General features: G+C 47.7%; 1 protein-coding gene across 3 annotated transcripts in view; it reads left to right on the top strand.

Moving 5' to 3' along the window:
- LOC146188673 (uncharacterized) overlaps positions 1–22,227 on the top strand; it is an 89,382-nt gene that overhangs the window by 55,414 nt on the left and 11,741 nt on the right. The window contains exons 1-2 of one of the 3 annotated variants that reach the window (XM_084603881.1): positions 16,272–16,398; positions 16,563–16,642. In XM_084603881.1, the coding sequence (XP_084460007.1) occupies positions 16,366–16,398; positions 16,563–16,642 (113 nt within the window). In that variant the 5' untranslated portion in view covers positions 16,272–16,365. Of the gene's footprint in view, positions 1–16,271; positions 16,428–16,562; positions 16,643–22,227 lie in introns of those variants that run through there. The other 2 variants (XR_014707575.1, XM_084603879.1) reach the window with 2 other exon arrangements.

The raw sequence follows: 22,227 nt of genomic DNA, 5'->3' as shown, positions 1-22,227 counted from the left end.
TTAGCACTTGTGCGGTGTTTTGCTTTCTTTTGCAAAATTTGCGTCGCCTTTATTTAAGCATTCTGAATATATTGATTGCTGTGCTTGAGATGCCTCTCTTCTCCCTTTCTGGTGTGCTTTGCAGCCAACCTAGTTCAGCATTGCTGAACAAAGACGTTCTCCGCGGGATGAAAGCACAAGACGTTATTCGGACAACAATTGTTTTAGCTCTGGTTCTTCGAAAACTTCCGCTAGCATCCTTTCGACATCGCGGCGGAGCCATCGCCGGAAAGGATGTCGGCAGATTTTCTAAAATTTCCCTCCAAATAGCGTCCAGCAAAAAAATGTACTAACGAGATTTCTGCCCCGGGAATCTAATTCCGCATTCGACCAATATGAGCCAATGTGTCTGTACCAACGAGGATTTTTGTTTCCCGATGCCTCACACTGTGCATCCATGACCGCGAATCCACACGCTCTACTTTGCTACTGGTGTATCGTTATTAACTAAACAGGGCCTGCGCGTGATAGATGTTCTGACTTGGTGTGGGCTTGTAGATTCTGCGTGTAAGCTGAAGTAGGTAATTAAAAGTTATTGGAAACGGTTAGCTTTGAGGGCAAGGAGGAGAAAGTCTCAGATGGATTTAGCCGTATAGCGTGTGCGTGTGTGCGTGCGTGCGTTTGTGTGTGTGTGTGTGAGTGTGTGTGTGTGTATGTGTGTGTGTGTGTGTGTGCGTGCGTGCGTGCGTGCGTGTGTGTGTGTGTGCGTGTGTGTGTGTGTGTGTGTGTGTGTGTGTGTGTGTGTGTGTGTGTGTGTGTGTGTGTGTGTGTGTGTGTGTGTGTGTGTGTGTGTGTGTGTGTGTGTGTGTGTGTGTGTGTGTGTGTGTGTGTGTGTGTGTGTGTGTGTGTGTGTGTGTGTGTGTGTGTGTGTGTGTGTGCGTGTGTGTGTGTGTGTGTGTGTGTGTGTGTGTGTGTGTGTGTGTGTGTGTGTGTGTGTGTGTGTGTGTGTGTGTGTGTGTGTGTGTGTGTGTGTGTGTGTGTGTGTGTGTGTGTGTGTGTGTGTGTGTGTGTGTGTGTGTGTGTGTGTGTGTGTGTGTGTGTGTGTGTGTGTGTGTAGATGTGTGTGGGTGTGCGCGTGCGTGCGTGCGCGTGTGTGTGTGTGAGAGAGAGAGAAAGGAGGGGGGGGGCCTTACCTGTAAGTGATGTGATTGATGCTCGTTGCCGGGATATGGTAGAAGGTGCCGTTCAGAGAATCCGGTTGTTCACACGCCAATCTGACGTCATCCTGGGCCCATGTTGGTGGACAGCCGACAACCATGTAAGCGAACCTCGTCTGTCTGTAGAGACCTCGTATCTTGATGCACGCGGACAAAGACATGTGTGACCCGGAGGTCCCCTCGGCGCCCTCGACGTTCCAGCAGCAGTCGCGATATGCTTTGCAGTTTAGCGCACACGAACAGGTAATTTTGAATTTATCGGGTCCGCAGCGGACGAGACCTTTCGAACAGCCATGCAACTCGGCAGGACACTGCATTAACGCGCTGAACACAGAGTCCTGAAGGTCGTGGTAGGCTTTCCTTGGCACGGTCCAGGGCAACGTGGCGTTGCAATCTTCCTCACTTTGTTTTCTCCTGGAAGCCGGGAACTCAGCCACGTACACCGGTGCCAACATCAGCATCAACAATGTTTTCATGCTGCAGTAGTGACGTAATACAAAATTGTCCGTGTTATCTGCAAAAAGAGACAGAGAAGAAAAAAATGACGCTCTAGAACAAAGCAAGGCTCACCACTTCAGGGATGAGAATAGGTGAATAAAAACGATTCTGCCTATATTCTTGTCTCTAAAGAAAGGGTTCTCAGTGTACATACGATATGCACTGAGAAAACCGGTGGGTAACCGGCGGCACCAGGGAACGAACCCGGTACCTCCCGAATGCGACGCGGATGCTTTACCACAAGGCCACTGCGATTTAACCGAGAAGGCCATCTTTTTTAGTTCATGCTTTTGGTACCAGCAAAGGATCTGAGAATTTTAACAAGAAATGTGTAGCATTCTTTGCCTGATGAGAATTTCGCCCATATGGAACTATGGGCCTAATCGAAGTGAAACAACTAACAGCGGTATCGGCGATGGCAATTGAATCTGCTGTAGAGGTGTCAAGAAAAGAGGCCGTTTGAGCTTACGTTCTTGCGGGGTCAGTCAGAGGGACAGTTAAGCTCCAAGATACTTTGTTGGGCGAGTTGGTACTTATTCATTATTAATTTAAACAGCGCGAACACGAAAACAAAGGACAAGATAAAAGAAAGCCACAGTACAAGCGCTGACTCACAACTATATCTAAGCCCTTTACCCCGAGGCCCAGATAAAAACAAACATGAAGAAAACGAAACAATTACGGGAAACAACCTCTGGGTTCACCTGCTGCACAAAACGTCACTCAAAAAGGACACCTCTTTGCTTGAAAGAGCAGGAGAAGTCTTGCTGGCACACTTATTATCCGTTGAAATAAAATATAATTCTACTATCTCTCTCGTCATCTTTTCTTTGTGGCGATACTAAATCCTAACCTGGTCAAACTTAGGAGTGCACTTCTTCTTCTCCTTCTTCATTGTTTCACATGAATGGCAATGTGATACCAGAAACGTTTTGTCCTTGCCACTTTCCACGTTGTTCCGGTGTTCCTGTAGTCTCTTATTAATACACCGTCCTGTTTGTCCAATATAACAGGCTCCACAAGAGAGTGGAAGCCTGTACACAATACCTGTCTTGCATCCAACAAATCTTGTCTTTTGTCTTCGTGTTCGCGCTGTTTAAATTAATAATGAACAGTTAAGCTCCGCATCTAAGGGTATGACGAGACAGCATAGGTGTATATACCCAAAGATATAGCCCCGTTGTATTAAAGTCGTGTGAACGTGCCTGCATTACTTACGCGTAGTCTACAATGAGAGCGCTCTAAAACGCCCGCTCCTATTAGTCGGCGTCGCCACCTTGAAAAGATGCGTCACGGGATGCTGCGATCGAGTCACGGAGGCGGAAAAACAGATGACGTCGCGCACCTAATTATGCCCGTGGTTTTAACTATTTTTGTAGAGCACGAAGTGGTTTAAAATGTTTCATAACGAAAATCCCGGTGGCGTCCGTGGCGGAGTGGTGGCTGCGGTACTTGGTGTGGCCACACCGGACTCAGCAACGATGAAGGACGATGTGCGAGAATGCGTTCTACTTGTCCAGTGAATTGTTCCGACGCCTATTTCGACTTGCAAATTCGAAAGCGGGTTGGTTGTAACTTGTGCGACAAAATTGCCGATGAAGTGTGATAAAGCTTGCGGTCAAACGCTCTGTCGGCACGGCAGTAAGTGCCATGAGCGATCCAATTTTTCATTTCCTTCGGAAGATTTCAATTCTCCTGCAGATCGTCGACCTCTCATAACCGACGGTGAGCAGATGCGTGCGCCCAATGGCTGAACTCATCTGCACAGTTGTAACACTGAAGGGTGGATGTGTTTCGCAGTGCACCCAAACTAAAATGCGGCGGCGAAGGCGACATACGGTACAAAACGAATGAAAACGAGCGAGGTTGGTAGTGTACACTGCGCCGCACTGCTTTTTACTGTGCTCGTTCTAACTGAAGCATTTGTGTGTGAGACTTTCGTGCGGCCAAAAACGCTTATTTTTCCAAACGGAGCGTTATCTGAGGTCGCTCTTTCTTTTGTTTCTGTCTCCTAAAGAAAAACAACTGAGCCCCGTTTACACTGATTTTGATCCGATTTCTCCGCGCATTTAAAACCACCACACAGTATCTTGACTTCAGACGATTAGCAAAAAGCAGGAGCTAGCCGCAGAATTAGCTATTTTACTGAGGGGTGCCATTTTCATCGTTCTTTTACCTCTGCCAGCGCACCCTCACGGCGACAGAAGATATCCATGAGACCATTCAATTGCAAAACTGAAGCTGCTTCTTGATTTTTTGATAATTTTGAACTTCAAATTCGGCTTCTTGAAAAATAAAGCAATATTTAATTTATTTTCACGCTAAATTTATAAAAAAAAAAGTTAGCGAACAGTTCCTTGGTGTGCGAATAAACCTCTTGCCGTAAAAAATGAGCGGCGCGGGGCGGCACCCTGGTGATCATTGGTTGATTCCGCGTTTCATCACGCGTTGACGTTTCGCCGAAGCATCATGGTGTCGTCATGGTGACTTCATGCTCTAAAACTTTAGAGCGAGTCCCGTAATTCGGCCCCAGAACTATTGGTTCGTACGGGTTACATTTCTGTCTTTTTTTCCCCCAGCTTGGTCGAGCCTAAATGCTCCGATTACCTCCTATATCGAAAGGGACTCATTTTGCACTCAGTTTAAGAACCTGGAGTTCACGTCATACTTCCTACACTTTAGAATGAAATCCCTGATTTGTCAAAGTCACCTGATGCAAAACTCGCCAAGAATGAGGCTGCCCAGCAACGGCAAAAATTCCTTTTCCTGAGGGCATTATTAAATCTAGTTGCCCCGCTGACACATTCTTAGTGAATTATTTCTCAAGACTTCGTGTTGCAAGGCGTCAGCCCGCGTGTTTGCTAGAAGTACTACCCGCTTTAAAGGACATGCTAGTTAAAGATAACTCAGAAAGAAAATTATTTTGGTACCAAGGCCGATAGCAGTTATTCAAAACTTACTTCACAGCTTCCCTTTTCAAAGACCCAGGGTGAAAAGATATCAATGCTTTAATGTATTCAAACGAAAGCTCGAAACAGCTGAGAAAATCGCAGGTAAGAACAAAATTTTGAAATAATATGAATCCTACAAGAAAGAGCTCCCCCAGAAGCTTATCAGTATGACAGAATTTACGTTGCACTATGGCTGGCGCAAATCCATATAATGCACACGTCGTTTCTCGAGAAACATGCTTTAAGCCACATTGCTAATAGCAGGCGATAGGTACTCTAAATGACCGACCGTAAATAATCGTCACGAAATAGATCTTTCGAAATTAAATCATTTGATTGAGGCGTATTTTAAAAAAAAAACATGTTCCGTGAATTTTTGTCTAGTTTTGAGTTCTCAGTCAAGTCCAGGAGCGCAGCACTGCAACAAGGTTACACCAGGCATATGTTTGCGGCTTGTAGGGTGCCGCTTAGAGAGGTTCTCAGCCCCATTGACTCCACCGCTCCAGTGAAACTGCGTTCTACTACGCACAGGCGCACAAGCCTGAGACGCCGAGTGAATAGCAACCCCATGTATTGAATCTGAATTCAGCAGGATACGTTGTTGGGTGAGGCGAGTTGGTCCATGACGAAGGGAAAGTTTGTGCACACAGAAAGACAACAACAAGGGAAGAGGAGACAGGATGAAACGAGCGCAAACTTCAACTAATGTTTCTTTTTTTTTTCAAAAGGGAGGCAGGCTTACATAGTTTTCTAGCACAGGGTCCAAACGGTATAAAAGCACACATCGCAAAAAACATTGATCACAATCAAAAGTCGGGGGGGGGGGGGGGGAGATGGTGGGGATCGTACACATGCTGACCGCGTGTGTGAGATCCTATACTCTCAAAATTATGGCATCAGGTGCTGATGTTTCAAGATATTCTTCAAGTAGTGTGCTTCTCCCGAGATCCATAATGCTTGGTTGCACTCAAGTGGCGAGATACAAGGAGACATACAGCGGAAACTACTGAATACTGGAGGAGGCATAGGCTCAATCAAGTGCTTCCATGCTTCAACATGAACAAGACACAGTGGAATAGCTTAGTATGCCTTGGAGCAGCTGAAGTTTAGGAGAAGGTGGCGTCACTGCTGCAGAAAGGCCCCAAATTCAGCTTGGAACCGACTGTGGATCCTTATGGATGTCTAGCCATAAACCGCCAGGGCCAGAAGACCAAGAAAGGTGCCTTCCGGACGGCATGGACAGCTTCTCACGGTCAGTTAGCAGGTCTGCTCCTAAAAAGACCCAACAGGCAATGTTTACGCCTTCTTTAGAAGTAACGATCTCCACCTATTCGAAGCTGACAAGGATGGTAGCTTTGTCGTTCTACCATGGGTACTCTTTGGAAAAAAAAGCAACAGCGGCTGGGCTCAAGAACTTCAAACGAGTGTCTGTCAAAACTACGCGTGTAAAGAAAAAGACAGTCGCATTATGCGAAGGACTTCAACTCGATAAGCTACCACGCGCACTCTGCAGCAGTAGTAAAAGGCCTGTCAGGGTTCTTTTTCGCTATAATGCACTAGACTGCAGTACCCTTTAGAGCATCATAAGGGAAAGAGGTACGTGGCAACACAAAATCAGTCTATACCTACAGAAACACCTAAACAAGTTAACATCGAGAAACCTTTTGCGACAAAAGACTCCGAGGAAGTTATTTCGCTCCTGCCGACCAATGAGACCATTGGGTTTGGGTTCTCGTTTGATGCAGAAGACTCATTCCATGACATACCCCATCAGCCACTTGTTGAATCTGTGCGCAGCTGCACTGAAGCTAACGGTGCAGTAGGCTTTCTAAACTCAACAGGCATCTGGGTTGACAGTGCATTGCTCTTTTGGAACTTTACTTTAATTCTGCTTTTATCGCATTCGGCAACCAGACTTTTCTGCAAAAACAGGGAATGTGCATAGGGTTGTTCGTAGCACCAGTTTTAATCAGCATATTTTTAGGTAGCATTGAGCGCACCTTATGTGATGTAATAAACTATGAAGATGTAGTCTATGATTTAGATACGTTGGTGATTTTCTTTTGTTGTTGATGAATAAGAGTTATTGCGTGTATGATAATGCTATTGGTGACGTTTTGCTTTGGTTCAAAAGTAGTGCTTTAGGTTTAATCTTTACCCATGAACTCACTGTCAATAATACTCTTAAATTTATATCTTAATACAGCCTTCCATTATGAACATACTTGTTGGTGTTTCTGTCCCCGCACAAAAAAAAAACAGCTCTTGCCTTATAAGTCAACCCACCCAGAAAACGTTAAAAGGGATATTGCTTAACAGATTATTGCAAATTCCCTGAGGAAAATGTTGCACACATGCCATGCAGTCAAGCTTCAACCTGCAGATTTCAAGGTTGCGGGAAGCTGGCTTCCCTGGCGATGTCTCAAAGGCAGTTGTTGAAACGCTAGTCAAGAAGTTAGAGGCGCTTCCTGAATAAAAGGCCGATACAGATAGCGTTACTAATAGGCCAGTCGTCGTCCCCTATACCCACAAGACTTCTCACAACCTTAACAAAGTAAGGAATAAACACGGTGTCCGGCTGGTGTTTTCAGCGCCTTATAAGCTCAGCCTCCTATGTGCCCGAGTCGGTCGAAATGACCGCAGTGTGAAACACAAAAACCCCTATGTGGACTACCAAATGGGCTTAGTGTGTCAAATTCATCTGTCGTGCGATAATATATATGTAGGTCAGACTGACCGCTGCATCAATAACCGCTTAGCTGAACATGAAGGGCTTGACAATGTTTTGACAGGTGACGTCGATCAACAACGCCACCTGCCAAAACATTGTCCGGCTCACCAATGCAAGACGTTACTAAAAGAAAAGATGCTCCTGCGCAAGTGTAGCGATAAAATAGCACAAAAACTTGTTGAAGCCTATTACAGCAATAAACGAGGTGCAGAGTGTATTAGTGATACATCAATCAAACTTTACAGTAGTGAAAAACGTTTTCTCGGAGGCACCCTACTATGACTTGCCACTGCCACGTCCCCCTCCCCCCCACCCTGACATTTTTTTTTATTGGTATCAGATTTTGTGATTTATGCTTCTCCACCGTTTTGAGCCTGTACTGGCAAACTACGTAAGTCTACCTCCCATTCGAATAAACATTTGTTGAATTTTGCCCTCGTCCTGTCCTTCTCTCGTGATCGTTCTTTTTTTTTGCGCACATACCTTCGCTCAGTCTGAGTTGTTAGGAGCTATCAACGAAAATACTATTAGGTGCACAAGCTGTATGATTAGCAGAACGGTCCCTGATATCGATTTTAACGAAAACTAAATTCCATTCAAAAACCATTCACAGTCGTTCTGTGCTTGGATCTCGGCATCAGCACAGCTCACCTCTTCCCCCAAAATAATTAAACATATCACGAAGACTCCTTCCAAGATACTGATTTTCACTTACCTGTGCCAGCGTGCGCCGGGCTCGGAAGACGTCACCGGAGTCGAGGGCAGTCTCGATATCTCGATCAGAAACCTGAAAAAACACCTTAACGCTAGGGCGACTCCCTCCAGCTACTATTTTAAGAAGTGCGCGACGTTGATGTGCCTTCGGACCACTCCGACTCCCCTCCTTTCATAAGCTGTAGGCTTGATTTTTAATAAGCTTTTTTGCTCGTCGCTATCCCTCCCTCTGAAAATCATACGGTCATATTCCTTCGTTCGCGGGGCAAAGCGAACCACCATCCCAACTGAAGCATCACAGACTGCGATCAGTTTGCGCGCTTCGTCGTGACCGCCTGCTGCTTCGTATGTGAAAGTACTGGAGGCCGACAGAGACATTGTCCATGCGGTAGAGACGTCTGCACAATGGTGGTAATAGAATTAGTCTGGGCATGAGAAAGTACATATCGCGGGACGTGGTCTGCACTGGGACCCCGGCTAAATCGCTAATGCGCCCGCGTCCGTGCCTTTCCTTACATTTTATTTCCCAATCTGCCCCGGTGATCTCTTTTTCGTACAAAACGTCACAGAATTACGGCATCAACTAATTAGCGTGGAACATGTCGCAGCGGTTACACAGGGCTATATGCAACAAGAATTGCGTAACTGCCGATCTGTCTTCTGCAGTGTTGTGAAAACGCATAATGCTGCGTTTTTCTACGGGTTATGAATGCGGTTAATGAACTATAGGACAATATTAAATGCGCATGTGCAACAGTTGTACGGTGATATACATTCTTATTTCAACGAGCACAACGCAGACGGGAACATTGGGCAAAGCTTACAATGTATAATTTATTGCCTCGTCCTGTGGATCCATTTCAACCCGTATTTTTCATATTTGCAGTGTGTTGTTTTCACTGCGCATACACCGTTCACGTTTTGCCAACTTGCCACATTTGTCATCCTACACATAGCATAGATAACTGTCGCCCTCCTTGCTTCTCAAAAACGGTTCTGCTATTTTTTATAGCTAAATATTCCAGCTAAAGCACTTCTCTACTCAAAAGAAAGAGTGACTAGTCCAAGTAAAAAAAAAAAACACTTTTAGAAAACGAGAATGTAAACAAAAGCTATTGAACAAACTTTCCAGTCATGTTTCCAGACACTTTCAGTCGTGTCGAGAACTTAAAAAACAAGATATCACCGTTAGCTCTACATTTTCGCTTGGCCAGACAAAAGGCTGGATGTTATGAATCAGAACGAACATGCTTCTGGTGTGTGGTAGAAGACCAGTGACACTACGGGGAGGCCAGCAGGTTTCGACGTCACCACCTCAACTGACATGATCTAGTTGGCCGTAACTGCCAACTCGGGTAGTTCTTATGAGCTCGGAGAGGGTGACGGCAATCTAAGCTACTGGGACCGTCTGATTCCGTGTCAGATAAGCTACTCCAAAACCACTCAGGCACATTCCTATGGCTTATCAAATTGATTCCATAATGGGGTAGCTTACGCGTGTAATGAGAATGTGCGAGGTAAAAGGGGCACAAGTTAAGGGATTCGTCTATAAGCACGTAGCTGCTACTTGCTTCAACACGAATTCCTTAACTTGTGCCTATGTCCCCTAAAATGTCCTCGTTACTTCCATCACGTACAGTCGAGCGCAATTTGAAGGTTATCGCGCTAGAGTCGACCGGGAACATGAGCAGCGCCATGGCCCAGAATTCTCTACCGAGGCGAGGGAGGTATTAGGCCAGCTTCCCTCACTCTTTTTGCTGTTCCTTCAGCAGCCGTCACTCCCTGCAGGGACGTCACTTTCTTGTTTTTTTTCTTTTGATTCTGCGAACAGGCAGTGACCGTTGTGCGCACGACGTATTCTTCGGTATTATCTGAAATTGGACTCTTTATCGCAACAAATAGAAAGCTTAGAATAGAGAGAAAGGGCGGTGAGTTTATCGCGGGAGTGATGGTTGTTGTATGTAACAGCGAACGAGAGAGAGAAGAGTGCGAAATGATTATTTGTCTTGTTCCAAACCCGGCCGCCAGGTGCCTGGAGTGCTAGGCTGGTCGACGCTCGCGCGATAACATTCAAATCGCGCTCGACTGTACAAGCACGATAATACGCAATACAGCCTCATATGGGAATCATTACCGCTGTCCAATCATACCCTTAAAGGTGGAACTGGCGTGTTTCCATATTTACTGGTTCCCATGCCAGCAGCACTGTGAAGAAGATGCGATACAAAGGGTCCTGTTACGGTAATTGCGAGCGGTACAGAATTGAAGACACATTCAATGTTCGCTCTAATATGGAAACTTGTCTGCATCATTGAAAGCAGGTCAGCAGCCTGAATCGAATAATCTATTTGCACACATGAACACAAATCATATCTTCCTATTATCCTTCAAAATTTATATTTAAGCACACATTCAGTAAAAGTGCTAAACGTTCCTGCTTGTACGAAAAGCATAGTATCTTCTTCGGGCAGCGTACGAAGAACAGGTTGTTTATCCATTGTTCCCGGGAGCAAAAGGTGTCGAGAGCCATTGATATCACGCACCCAACTCCAAAATATTTCACCACGCAAATCCAATGTAAGCGCTCAGTAGAATTTTCCCTATCTCCATCACGCTCTCCAGGCCGAGAGCAATTAAATACGCTTGGCAATCTGGTTCACCAGCGCCACTAAGCTCTATGCAGGAAATGCGATGTCATCCCTAAAGCTGCACCTCTTCAGAAGAATGGACTGTTTCCACGAGCAAGGAGAAAAGCAGTGGCGTGCCCGTTTCTCCCTTCGCTGGCTGGTGCGGAAGCCGAGTGGCAATATGGCAGCGCCCACGTGGAATTGGTCTAGGCAGAAGATGGTTTGGTAACGCTTCTCGATTCCTGCCCACCCCAACCACAGTCGCACTGTCAGCACGTTACGGACAATCAGCCACTGACGCGCACATATTTAAGATCCATTGGTCTGGTGCTGTAGCAGACAGCGATTCATCGGCGGCCGACAACCCTCTCCGGTGACAAGTAACGGTGACTAGTGTGAGCAAGGATCGCGGGACCTTTGTTTCGCTTATCCAGGAATTATTTGGTTTATTGGGTTTCACGTCCGAAAGCGACTCAGCAATGAGAGACGCCTTAGCAGAGGGCTCCGGAGATTTCAACCACCTGCGGTTCTTTAACGTGCACTAACATCGCACAGCACATGAGCGCCTAGCTTTTCGCCTCCGTCGACAAGCAACCGCCGCGGCCGGGATTCGATCCCGAATCCTTAAGCAGAATAGTCGAGTGCCCTAATTACTGCACCACCACGGCGGGGCGTTTGTTCAGGAATATTGCCTGAAATGACTACCTGCTCGTAAGCTTGCTCCACAGCCTAGCCGGTGACACAGGCGGAGCTTCTCACCATTCGGGGCGCAGTATGCCTCCTCTGCCCGCTCGTGTTTGCTTTTAGCAGTCACCATCACATCGTCACAGACTCCTCGGTCTCCATCCGCGGTCTGTGCCGTGCTCAAATTTCCGAGGTTTTAGCGCAGCAGATACAAGACATACTTGAAAAATTCTCCATCAGAGCTCATAAGAGTTCATTAAGAGTCTACTAAGTTGATTTGTAGGAATACACACCCCCTAAAGACTTGGTGGACGAAGGAAGTCGCAACATCCTCCTTGTCAGTTTGAAACTACCGCCTCTTCTCCGGATACTAGACTTCTCGTAGAAAAGGAAATCTGTCATCTCAGCAAGTGAGCCCGTCTCCCACAGCATAACACCGACCTCCCTGACCGCATTGTGCGCCGGAACGTGGTCTCACTTCGAAGGATGCGCCCTCTTGTCGCCCTCATTCCTACAGTAAACTGGTTGTGACCGGCACAGTACCATGCCCCATTGCATTACACGTGTCCTTTCTATTCTGCTCCTGTCAACGAGACAGACACGGCACACCTCCTCTAAGACGGGCCTATCTGCGCATGCTCTGCGGCAGAAGTAGCCTCTCCAGGCTGTCTCGATAGTACCGCGTATCTCCGTTCAGGCTGGTTCACGCGCTCTCCCTCGAGACCGGCCGTGGCTGGTGACGCGCCGCGCGGCGCTGCAATTCTGGAGGCTCGCTATCGCCGTCAATGTGAAGACATGGCAGCAATTCTTGTTGCCGGCGCGCTGAAACGGCACGGCTTTCACCCATGCTTTAAACATTTAGGGCCGGTTTCCTGCAAAGCACAAGGTAATACCACAAGGATAAAAATAGTGCATGGGCAGTAAGGTGTTTTCAGCCAGCCATTTCTTTTCAGGGCGGTTTATTTGGTGCACATACAACGACTGCGTTAAATAAGGTAGGAATATTTACTCCATGTGAAATAAATTATTTTAGGCAACAAGTATTACAAGTTACATTGTTGCTAGGAAAGGCCAGCTAATGTCACAGATTCCAGGAGAACAAAAGGCCCAGTTTTAGAAAAGATGTAAACAATGAATTTTACTGGCTTGCTAAAGCATACTGTACCCCCAGAGACTGAAGTCGCCATGGTTTAAAATAGTTGACTGTTGTGCTAGTTGGCTGCGTGCCAATATAGCAATTTCATTAGGCACGAAAGGACACGACAAGAGAAGACGCAGGTAACAGACGCTACTCGCAACTTTTGAATGAAGGGAAGTGCACACGCACTGGCCTGCACAGTTACCGCATGCGATACACTGTGAGACGTGTCATCAGGATTATCGGGAAAAGTGTGGCAGAAATATTATCTCGGTGTCATAAATAAGCAGTTAAATATTAATGAGGCCGTTTGGCCCTGTTTCCCTGACAGGAAATGGTTTGATAGTTTCAAGCTGTATGTTTTGCTTACTTCTCGTGATTCACGCATCATAAGCATGTGGTGCACAATCAGTGCATACCATGCAACTCTACATAAAATGCGGGCTTTCAATGTTAATTTTTCGTTTACGTGCTCCTTAGTCGGTCTGGCCAATATGCGGTTTGTTACATCACAGGCGGATTGGTTCGGCTTTAGTTTGGTTTGTGGGGTTTAACGTCACGAAGCGATTCAGGCTGTGAGAGACGACGTAATGGAGGACTTCGGAAATTTCGACCACCTGAGCTTCTTTAAAGTGCGCTGGCATTGAACAGAACATGGATACCTAGCACTTCGCCTCCCCTTAAAAATGTGATCCGAGGCCGGCATTCGATCCCGCCCTCGTTTGCCAAAAAAAAAAACGCGTCTGGCGTTTTGCTGCCAGTCAGCAATTTTGGTTGGGTTGGGGTCTTTGGGTTATTCTCGGGGGGGGGGGGGGGGGGGATACCGGACACGGGTTATGCCAGCCTTAATTCGCAGCGGCACTCTTGGTGTCCGGGGGGAAGGGGAGATGGGATGTTGGGAGGGGGGGGGGGGGGGGTCATCATCGTGGAGTCGCTCTCGTCGTCGTCCTCGCCATCGGCTCCGTCACCAGTGCCGTGGCCAGCAGGTCAGCAGGCCCGGTGGTAGGCTACAGTTGTGCAGCCAGGCCGGACTTCGCCAGAAAGGCCAGCAGGAGCCGGTGGGCTGCCAGGGGGCTGCCAGGGGGCTCCTGGCCGGGAAGAGCAGGTGGTCCTCGGTGGCAGCAGGAAGTCCGAGGGCAAGGTAGCCTGCCTCCATCTTGCGACTGTGGTGAGCGTGTGCCGGGCACACACAGAGGAGGTGCCCCAGCGTTCCTGCATCACCGCAGGAGGGGCATGCTGGGGAGGGGGCCCGGTCACGGACATACAGCTCCGTGGGCGTCCGGGAACCTCCGATGCGGAGGCGTAGGAGGAGAGCTCGCTCCCTGCGGGCGAGCTTGTCAGACAGGCGGTGGAATGTCCTCCCCTCGGCGATGCGCCGATCGGGGTGCAGGGCCCTCGCCGCCTTCTTGAGGGGGAGCCTGGAAAAGTCAAAGGCAGATACATGATGAGTGATACCTGGTCGGAGTGGGCCGAGTTGGCAAGTGCGTCGGCCTCATCGTTGCCCTGGATGCCCGCATAGCCCGGGATCCAGTGCAGTGAGAGGACGAAGCCGGCATCCTCCAGGGCCTGGAAGCAGGACGGCTTGAGCAGGAGCTGCAGTGCCGGCCTCGAGTCGCACAGGATGGTGTAGAAGCCTGGGGGCTGACCAGTCTCCAGGAAGTCCGCTGCCAGGTGGAGGCCCGCCAGCTCGGCTGCAGTAGAGCTACCTGGAAAGGAGAGCCTGCAAGAGCTGGACACCCCCACCTGTGGGGCCGCCATAGCCGCTTCAGCTTGGCCCATGGAAGGCAGGACCGAGCCGTCGGTGAAGAGGAGGGTGCTCCCTTTGCACTCTTCAATCAGGGCTGCGGCGGCCTGGCCCAGGGCAGCAACTGGGGAGCGGCGCTTGCTGACCCCCTCCAGGTCAAGGGTGACCTGTAAAGGAGGACGTGTTGGTGGAGGAGGGAGGATGGAATACCCTGGGGCGTTTCCGATGAAGTCCTTTTATACAGCCGTCAGTTGTCCCATCCGTGAATGGGGGGCGCTGCGCAGCCGTGCCAAGAGGGAAGCTCCATCAGGGGCGTGGTGAAGGCGGTCCACGTGAGTGAGGCCTCTCTGGAGGAGCTGCAGGGTCAGGGGGTAGACACCGGCTTGCGCCAGTATTGCCGCAATCCTAGAGCACTGCGTTGCTCCCAGCAGGCATCGGATCCATTTCCTGCGTGCTCCGTCCAGGATGTTCACTCTGGTGGGCCTGAGGGAAACAATTTTATCGCATGTGGCGGCTCAGCGGCTCAACATTTCTCATTTAAGATTAAAACTTGAAAAAGGAGGGTTCAAAATTATAAGAGTGCTCAGAAGGGAAAGACAATGCTTGCTGGGGCTGATTGAGAAATATTTGAGCGTTAATTGGTCAAATAATAACCTTAAACAATTAAAAAATTAAAATGTGTTTCAAGGCGTCAAATTGCTCAGAATTGAAGGCAAGTTATAGTGCTCTAGAATATTCTAAATTGGAAATTCAAAAAAATATTCGAAAAGCGGCCGCTGAGGACGGGATACTATCCCGCACCATTAGGAACAGTAGTCGAGCGCCGTAACCACGCCACCCCGGCGTGGTACGAAAAAAAAAAGGGTGAGAAAGACGCGTGTCGCCACAGCCGTTGTCCACCCCCGAAACGGTAACCAGTGCGATGACAGCCTACAACAGATAAAAACATGATGGCAGGCTAGCCCCGCCGCAAGCGCCAATCACCTACCTGTAGAGCCAAGAGCAACCACCAACATCCCACCTTCAAGAAGCAGAACACACTTGCTATGCGGTTCAGGTATTAACGGAAAATGTGAAAGTATGGCGTCTTTCTTTACCTATAATCCAATACACAATATCAGCATGGGACTGTTGCTATGCTGTTCAGATTTCCATGCAAAAGTGTGATAGACACTTTACTTTCCTATGAGCCAAGACACAATGTCAGCTTGGGTTAGCCACTCACCTCCAGTACAAAGCGTGGATGCCAATATACTGTGCCTTCCTTTCCTCCAAACATTCGACCGCTCGAAGTGTAATGCCTCGTCGCGGTGGCGCAGTGGTTAACGTGCCCGACTAATGGGCCGGAGAACACGGGTCCGAACCCGACCACCGATGACTGCGTTCAGATGGAGGTGAAACGGAGAGGCCGAGTCGCTCTCGGGGGAAGGGGGGGAGGAGGGGGAAGAATACGTTAAATTCCATAAACCATGCATCAACCACACCCCTTCGGAAGAATGCATGATAAACTGGGAATAATAGCAATATATGAAATAGCACGCAGAAGTTGTGCTATGTATGCGCAAAGGCTTTGATACACTAGGGATTGCAGTTGGTCCTGTGTAAGCAAATATACCACTTAGGCGTCGTTATATGAAAAATCTGTATACTTTTGTAACAGCGCCGCACATTAGTGCGCCACATGCAAACATTCTAATGTGCCCAAAACGTCTGAAGCAGGTGAAAAGCCAGCATGACGTATTCATGCAAAGGCAGCTCTTCGAGGTATTTTAAATGAAAAGTGCAATGTTCTTTTAAAACATCTGCTTCGCATCACACTTGAAACCACGGCTGAACACTGACGGATGCGAACACATTACGAGGCCCACAAAAAAAGAGCAGTTGTCTTCTCTCAATCTTACCCATTATTATAATGCCAGGGACCAACAAGAAAGAAAGAAATTCTAATGTGAATCTGTTAATATGTTAACTGAGTAGTTTTATTGCTCCTGGCGGTTACGAAAGCGCAAGTGTTTGAAGCTCTTTCAGCAGCTGCGCCATCGACTCGGTGCTGCTGCTTAATGTTAGCGTCGTATACTTCTTATGTGTGCGTTCGCTTATGGCTCAATCCATAGGGTAAGAAGGAATTCACTCTTCGTTCCACAGTGAGTATTACAGTGGAGAAGCGCTCCACGTGGACGTTGAAGTCCGCTACTTCGACAGTTTCTAGGCATTGCACCGCCTTTTACGCGTGCTGAAATATTGTGGAATTTTCTTATTGACGGTTTTCTTGCATGCAGGTAACAATGCTTGGAATATTTTTACTCGTGGGTTTTCTCTCGGCAGCATCTAAGGTTCAACAACTTCTCGGCCGTCCAAGGTAGGTTCATCACACGCAGCTGCTCACAAAGCTGCCGAAAAGTACGTCGTTTAGGTCTTATATCAAAGCTGAATCGAATGAAACATATGCGTTTTCGCTGTTCGCCTATGTAAGCTAATCATACGCGCAGACAACATATCATTGCTCGGTATCTTGAAACATCAGTATTCCCAAACATATTATTATACGTTTACGTGAACGGCACATGTGACCACTATTCCAAACTATGCACTTTTGGTGAGATACACGCACATAGCTACTTGGTCAGTATTGTCGGCTTCCTTTCTTTTAAAGAACAATCATATTTTCGGTATATAGTTAGCAGCTGGTACTGAGTCCTCAGAGCTTTCTTTTGATCGGAAACAAAAACATTTTTGTACTATAAAGTGCCCGCACCTCGTACACAGTCTGCACCCATCGCATATAACAGCTGATGATATTTTGCGCTATAACGAGAAGGTGGGCAGACTCCCCTGATGGGGCTGGCACAGGTAGGTAACCGCCGCTTGCGGCGGGGGCTAGCCTGCCACAGAATTTTTATCTGTTGTAGGCCGTCCTTGCACCCGCCACCGCTTCGGTAGTGGACGACGGATATTGTGGCGGCGCGCGCCTTTCTCTCCTTCTTCTTTTTCTTTCTTCTCTATTTTCTCTTCTGTCTGCACGAAGCAGCGGAGGTGGCTCAGCTACAGAGCCAGTAGCAGGCCCGGGCATTTTCTTTTCCTCCTTCCTACAGCCACAACAACAACAACAGCGCTATAACGCGCAATATTTAAAGAAAATTACTGTCTATCCGACGCCTGTGGATAATCCGCAAAGCGAAAAATTTTGACATAACAGCGTTAGTGATCCCGTTCAGCAGAAAACGCGTTGCAATAGCTGTTCGCATGTCGAAAAAAAATTGGCATTGGCTGAGGGTGTCGTGACTTCACATGGACGCAGTTAAATCGTCAGATAGATTGAGACTTTGATGGCCTAGAGTTAACTAAATATTATTAGGCATTAATATTCGGAGGCGAAGGAAACGGTTGAAACCACCCTGGTCATTTCCGACCCTCGACTGTAAGGTCACGATTCCCCATGTAAACGTAAAGCGCAGTTCTCCTTTAGTGGCAACGCGTTCGCTCGTACTTAATCATTTGGAAAGACATTTCCTGCCATCTTCACATTTTCACTAATAGTTCTGTATGCAAGGTCAAAACATCTAGCTCAGAGGCTTTTAACATTCCTTCTATGGAATATACGTGATATCCACGCTTTACTGAAATCGTATCCTCCACAACGACCAAAAGTGTTGCTATTGAGGTGGCTTTACGGAAGCTAGGGTCTTGTCCAGCTCAACCTATTGTCATCCTAACAGATTCAAAATCTGCCCTTTAAAGGTTAGAGCACGGTTTTCCTACTGATGCCTTTTCTATAAGCTCTCTACGCTTGGTGCAGAATCTTCACAGCAGAGGCTTTACATTTCCAATGGGTACCCTCACACATAGGTGTCTGAGGCAACGAGGTGTCAGACAGTCTCGCCCATAAAGCACTCTCAAGTACTTCCTCAAAAAAGTCCCTCACGATAAAAAAGACTTCCGAGAAACGGCACTCAACCATTTTAGTACCCGGTGGAGTGCGCCCCACAAGCCATGTGCCACCAAAGGATTGAGAAGACATCAGGCCACTCTACTACATCGAATTCACACAAGCTCTGCTCGTACACCTGCCTGGATGCATACGTAGGGCATGGTATCTCCGCTATGTTCTATATGTTGTGTGCACGGGGATATAGACCATTATATTATGTGCTGTCCAGAGTACAACACGGAAAGGTGTCTGATGCTCGCTTCCTTCAAGAAACAGGAGCCCTTCACAGTGCACTTCAGGAGATTATTTACCCGAGTGGAAATCAGACATGCAGAAGGCAGGCTTCACGCCTTCTTTTACAATTTCTGTAGGACATTATTCTTTACTCTAAAGGGTGACAGCTGCAATGGACTATGTTCTGTTGTGAGTGAATGCGTGCGTAGATGGCGACTTCTAGAGTGGACTATGTTATACTGTGATTAAATGTCTGCATAGATTTCTACTGCTATAGTGGACTGTGTACTATTATAAGTGACTAAGCACATAGTGGGGCACATTTTACGGACATTAGCATTTAGTGACGCGCAAATTCCTAGGAGCAATTAGTGGCATAATATGCAAGGCTAATCTCACCTGTAGCATACAACAATACAACTCAGCTCAACTTAGCACACGTAAGAATAGAATGTAAATTAATCGCATTAAAATCATAGGTTTTTAACCTTTGTTGCATCAGCGATCGGGTGATAGCTATGGTATATATTTTCGGATTTTGCGGTTCGACATTTTACAATGAAGACGGCGCTCCAGCTTAAAGCTCTAAATTTAATCACATAAAACCTGCATAGTCGGCACAAGGTGAAGTGTCGGGCTGAAATTCGCTTTTAGAACTCATACTTGCACCACTTGGTAGGGCTATCGACCGTCTTGTCGGACAAAAGGTTGGTTGACTCAGCCCATCCAGTTAGGAGAGGAACACGGGTACGCTTCCGTGTCGAACAAAAGCTCCTCTCTTCCCTCTTGTCTTGTCCTGCTCGCCCGACGGTAGCCGCGAAACAATAGGGGGTTTTAAAATAAGGGGACCCAACAGGTTGGGGGATAGGGGAATAGCGCGGCGACAATGCGCACGCGTGGAATGCTGCGATGAGTGGGCGAGGGTGCAGCAATTATTCTGAACACGCGCACTTGCGCCCCGCTATTACCCTATTACCTTAACCCAGTGAGCCTCAATTGTAAATATCTCTAATTAAACTGTCTGGGAGCTCCTTCTACTCCTCGAGCGCCTGCGCGGGTATTCCTTGCTTCACGCTAGGTGTGGCGCGGCTTTTTCGGCCCTGCAGAGAAATGTTGAGAAATGCGCTGCCGGGTCGGAGCAGAGCCACCTAGACAAGGGAGATCTGGTCGGAGTCAGTAAACCCGGCATCTTACGTGTCCCGATTCTACCCGTAGCATCTGGCTCATATCAGTAAACGTCTTTTAGGAGCGCAAGCTCTTTTCACGTTTGGCGATTTCACATTTGGCGATTCCGGGGTTTCAATTCCGAAGCAATGTTCATCATGGTGGTGTGCCACCTTATCAATCCCAGATGTCGTCCACTCAAAGGTCTCAGGTTCGGACCGGTGCGAAAGGGTTCATTGCGCTGATGCACACAAAAGGGCTAGTCGAGTCGATCTCTGGTCATTGCAACCGTAACACGGGTACAACTTCCGGCCGCCGTGACGATAGATGTATAAATTGGTTAAGACGAAAGGAAAGGCGCATGTATCTGTGATACTTTTCGGTGGCCACCTAAGCCGCTCCGTAAAAGAAGAGAGGGAGGTGGGAGTCAAAGGAAGAGGTGCCGTAGTGAAGGGGCTCCTGAAATTTTGGGGGGTTTAAGCATGGCTTAAACCGAGTGATAGATTGAAAGTTGTGTGTGCTGCACCGATAGCCTCTGTTACACCGCCGTTTCATAATTTTTCTTGTAAATGGTTCACAGGGAAGGAAAGGCGCAGTATCTGCAACACTTGTTCCATGGGCACCTGAAGCAAGCCGCAATAAATCACAGATGATGGGAGTGAAAGTGGATAAAGAAAAAAAGGTGCCACAGTTGAGGGCTGCGTAGTATCTTCTACCACCTGGTGATCTTTAGGATGTGCGGTAGTGGAGGGCTGCGGAGTAATTTAGACCATCTCGAGATCTTTAACAGTTCCCGGCGATCGGGACAGAGCCTAAGTATATATATATATATATATATATATATATATGGTTGGTTGGTTTGTGGGGTTTAACGTCCCAAAGCAACTCAGGCTATGAGAGACGCCGTAGTGGAGGACTCCGGAAATTTCGACCACCTGGGGTTCTTTAACGTGCACTGACATCGCACAGCACACGGACGCCTTGCTTTTCGCCTCCACCGAAAAGCTGCCGCCGAGGCCGGGATTCGATCCCGCGTCCTTGGGAACAGTAGTCGAGCGTCGTAACCACTGCGCCACCCCGGCGGGGTTATATATATATATATATATATATATATAATCGGGAAAGTTGTGTGAGATCCGGTTTGAATATATATATATATATATATATATATATATATATATATATATATATATATATATATATATATATATATTCAAACCGGATCTCACACAACTTTCCCGATTATCTATTTTATAGATAATCGGGAAAGTTGTGTGACATCCTGTTTGAATTTAACTCTGGCCCATTATTAACAAGCAATCCATGTCTATATATATATATATAGTGTGTGTGTGTGTGTGTGTGTGTGTGTGTGTGTGTGTGTGTGTGTGTGTGTGTGTGTGTGTGTGTGTGTGTGTGTGTGTGTGTGTGTGTGTGTGTGTGTGTGTGTGTGTGTGTGTGTGTGTGTGTGTGTGTGTGTGTGTGTGTGTGTGTGTGTGTGTGTGTGTGTGTGTGTGTGTGTGTGTGTGTGTGTGTGTGTGTGTGTGTGTGTGTGTGTGTGTGTGTGTGTGTGTGTGTGTGTGTGTGTGTGTGTGTGTGTGTGTGTGTGTGTGTGTGTGTGTGTGTGTGTGTGTGTGTGTGTGTGTGTGTGTGTGTGTGTGTGTGTGTGTGTGTGTGTGTGTGTGTAAGAGAGAAAGAGAGGGTGGGGGTAATTTCGACCAGCTGGGGATCTTTAACGTGCATTGACATCACCCAGCACACGGACGCCACTTCGTTTCGCCTCCATGAAATGCAGCCGCTGGCGATTATAATAATAGTTAATAGCAATAATTGGTTCACAGGAAAGGAAAGGCGCAGTATTGGTCACATGTTCTTTGGAGACCTACTTTACGTTCACACTAACGGAAATGGCAGTACCTGATTTATTTATAGGAAGGGAAAGGCGCGGTAACTGTCTCACTTGTTTTCTATGGACACCGCAACCGCGCCGTAAAGGAAGGGAGGAAGATGGAAGTGAAAGTGGAAAGAGAGAAAAAGGAGCCGCAGTGGAGGGCTACGGAGTAATTTCGACCACCTGGGGATCTTTAACGTGCGCTAACATCGCACAGCACACGGACGCCTCTTCATTTCGCCTCCATCGAAACGCAGCCGCCGAGGTCGGGTTGGGCAGTACCTGAACCGCGCCATAAGAGAAGGGAGGAGGGTGGGAGTGAAAGTGGAAAGAGAGAAAGAGGAGCCGTAATTGAGGGCAACGGAGTAATTTCGACCACCTGGGAATCTTTGACTGCACTGACATAACTTAAGGTTTTGGGAAAGGAAGGTGCAGTATGCTTCGGGTGGACACCACGGAATCGTGGAGACCTAGGCCCGTATTCCGAGTTTGCGTCGTTATCGAAGTGTCGCTATCTCAGGTGACCTCGAGTCATTTGATTGGTCAAAACGCCGGAACCAGGTGTTGCCACTGTGGAACCGGAAAAGGGGGCAACATCATTTTCCAGCGTGGCAACATCACATCGCACAGCACACGGACGCCTCTTCATTTCGCCTCCATCGAAACGCAGCCGCCGAGGTCGGGTTGGGCAGTACCTGAACCGCGCCATAAGAGAAGGGAGGAGGGT

This window comes from Amblyomma maculatum, chromosome 5 (assembly GCF_055883805.1).
Source record: "Amblyomma maculatum isolate TAMU_Amacu chromosome 5, ASM5588380v1, whole genome shotgun sequence".
NCBI lineage: Eukaryota > Metazoa > Arthropoda > Arachnida > Ixodida > Ixodidae > Amblyomma > Amblyomma maculatum.
The sequence above is the reverse complement of the archived record's forward strand: the minus strand, read 5'-3'. Positions and strand labels throughout refer to the sequence as shown.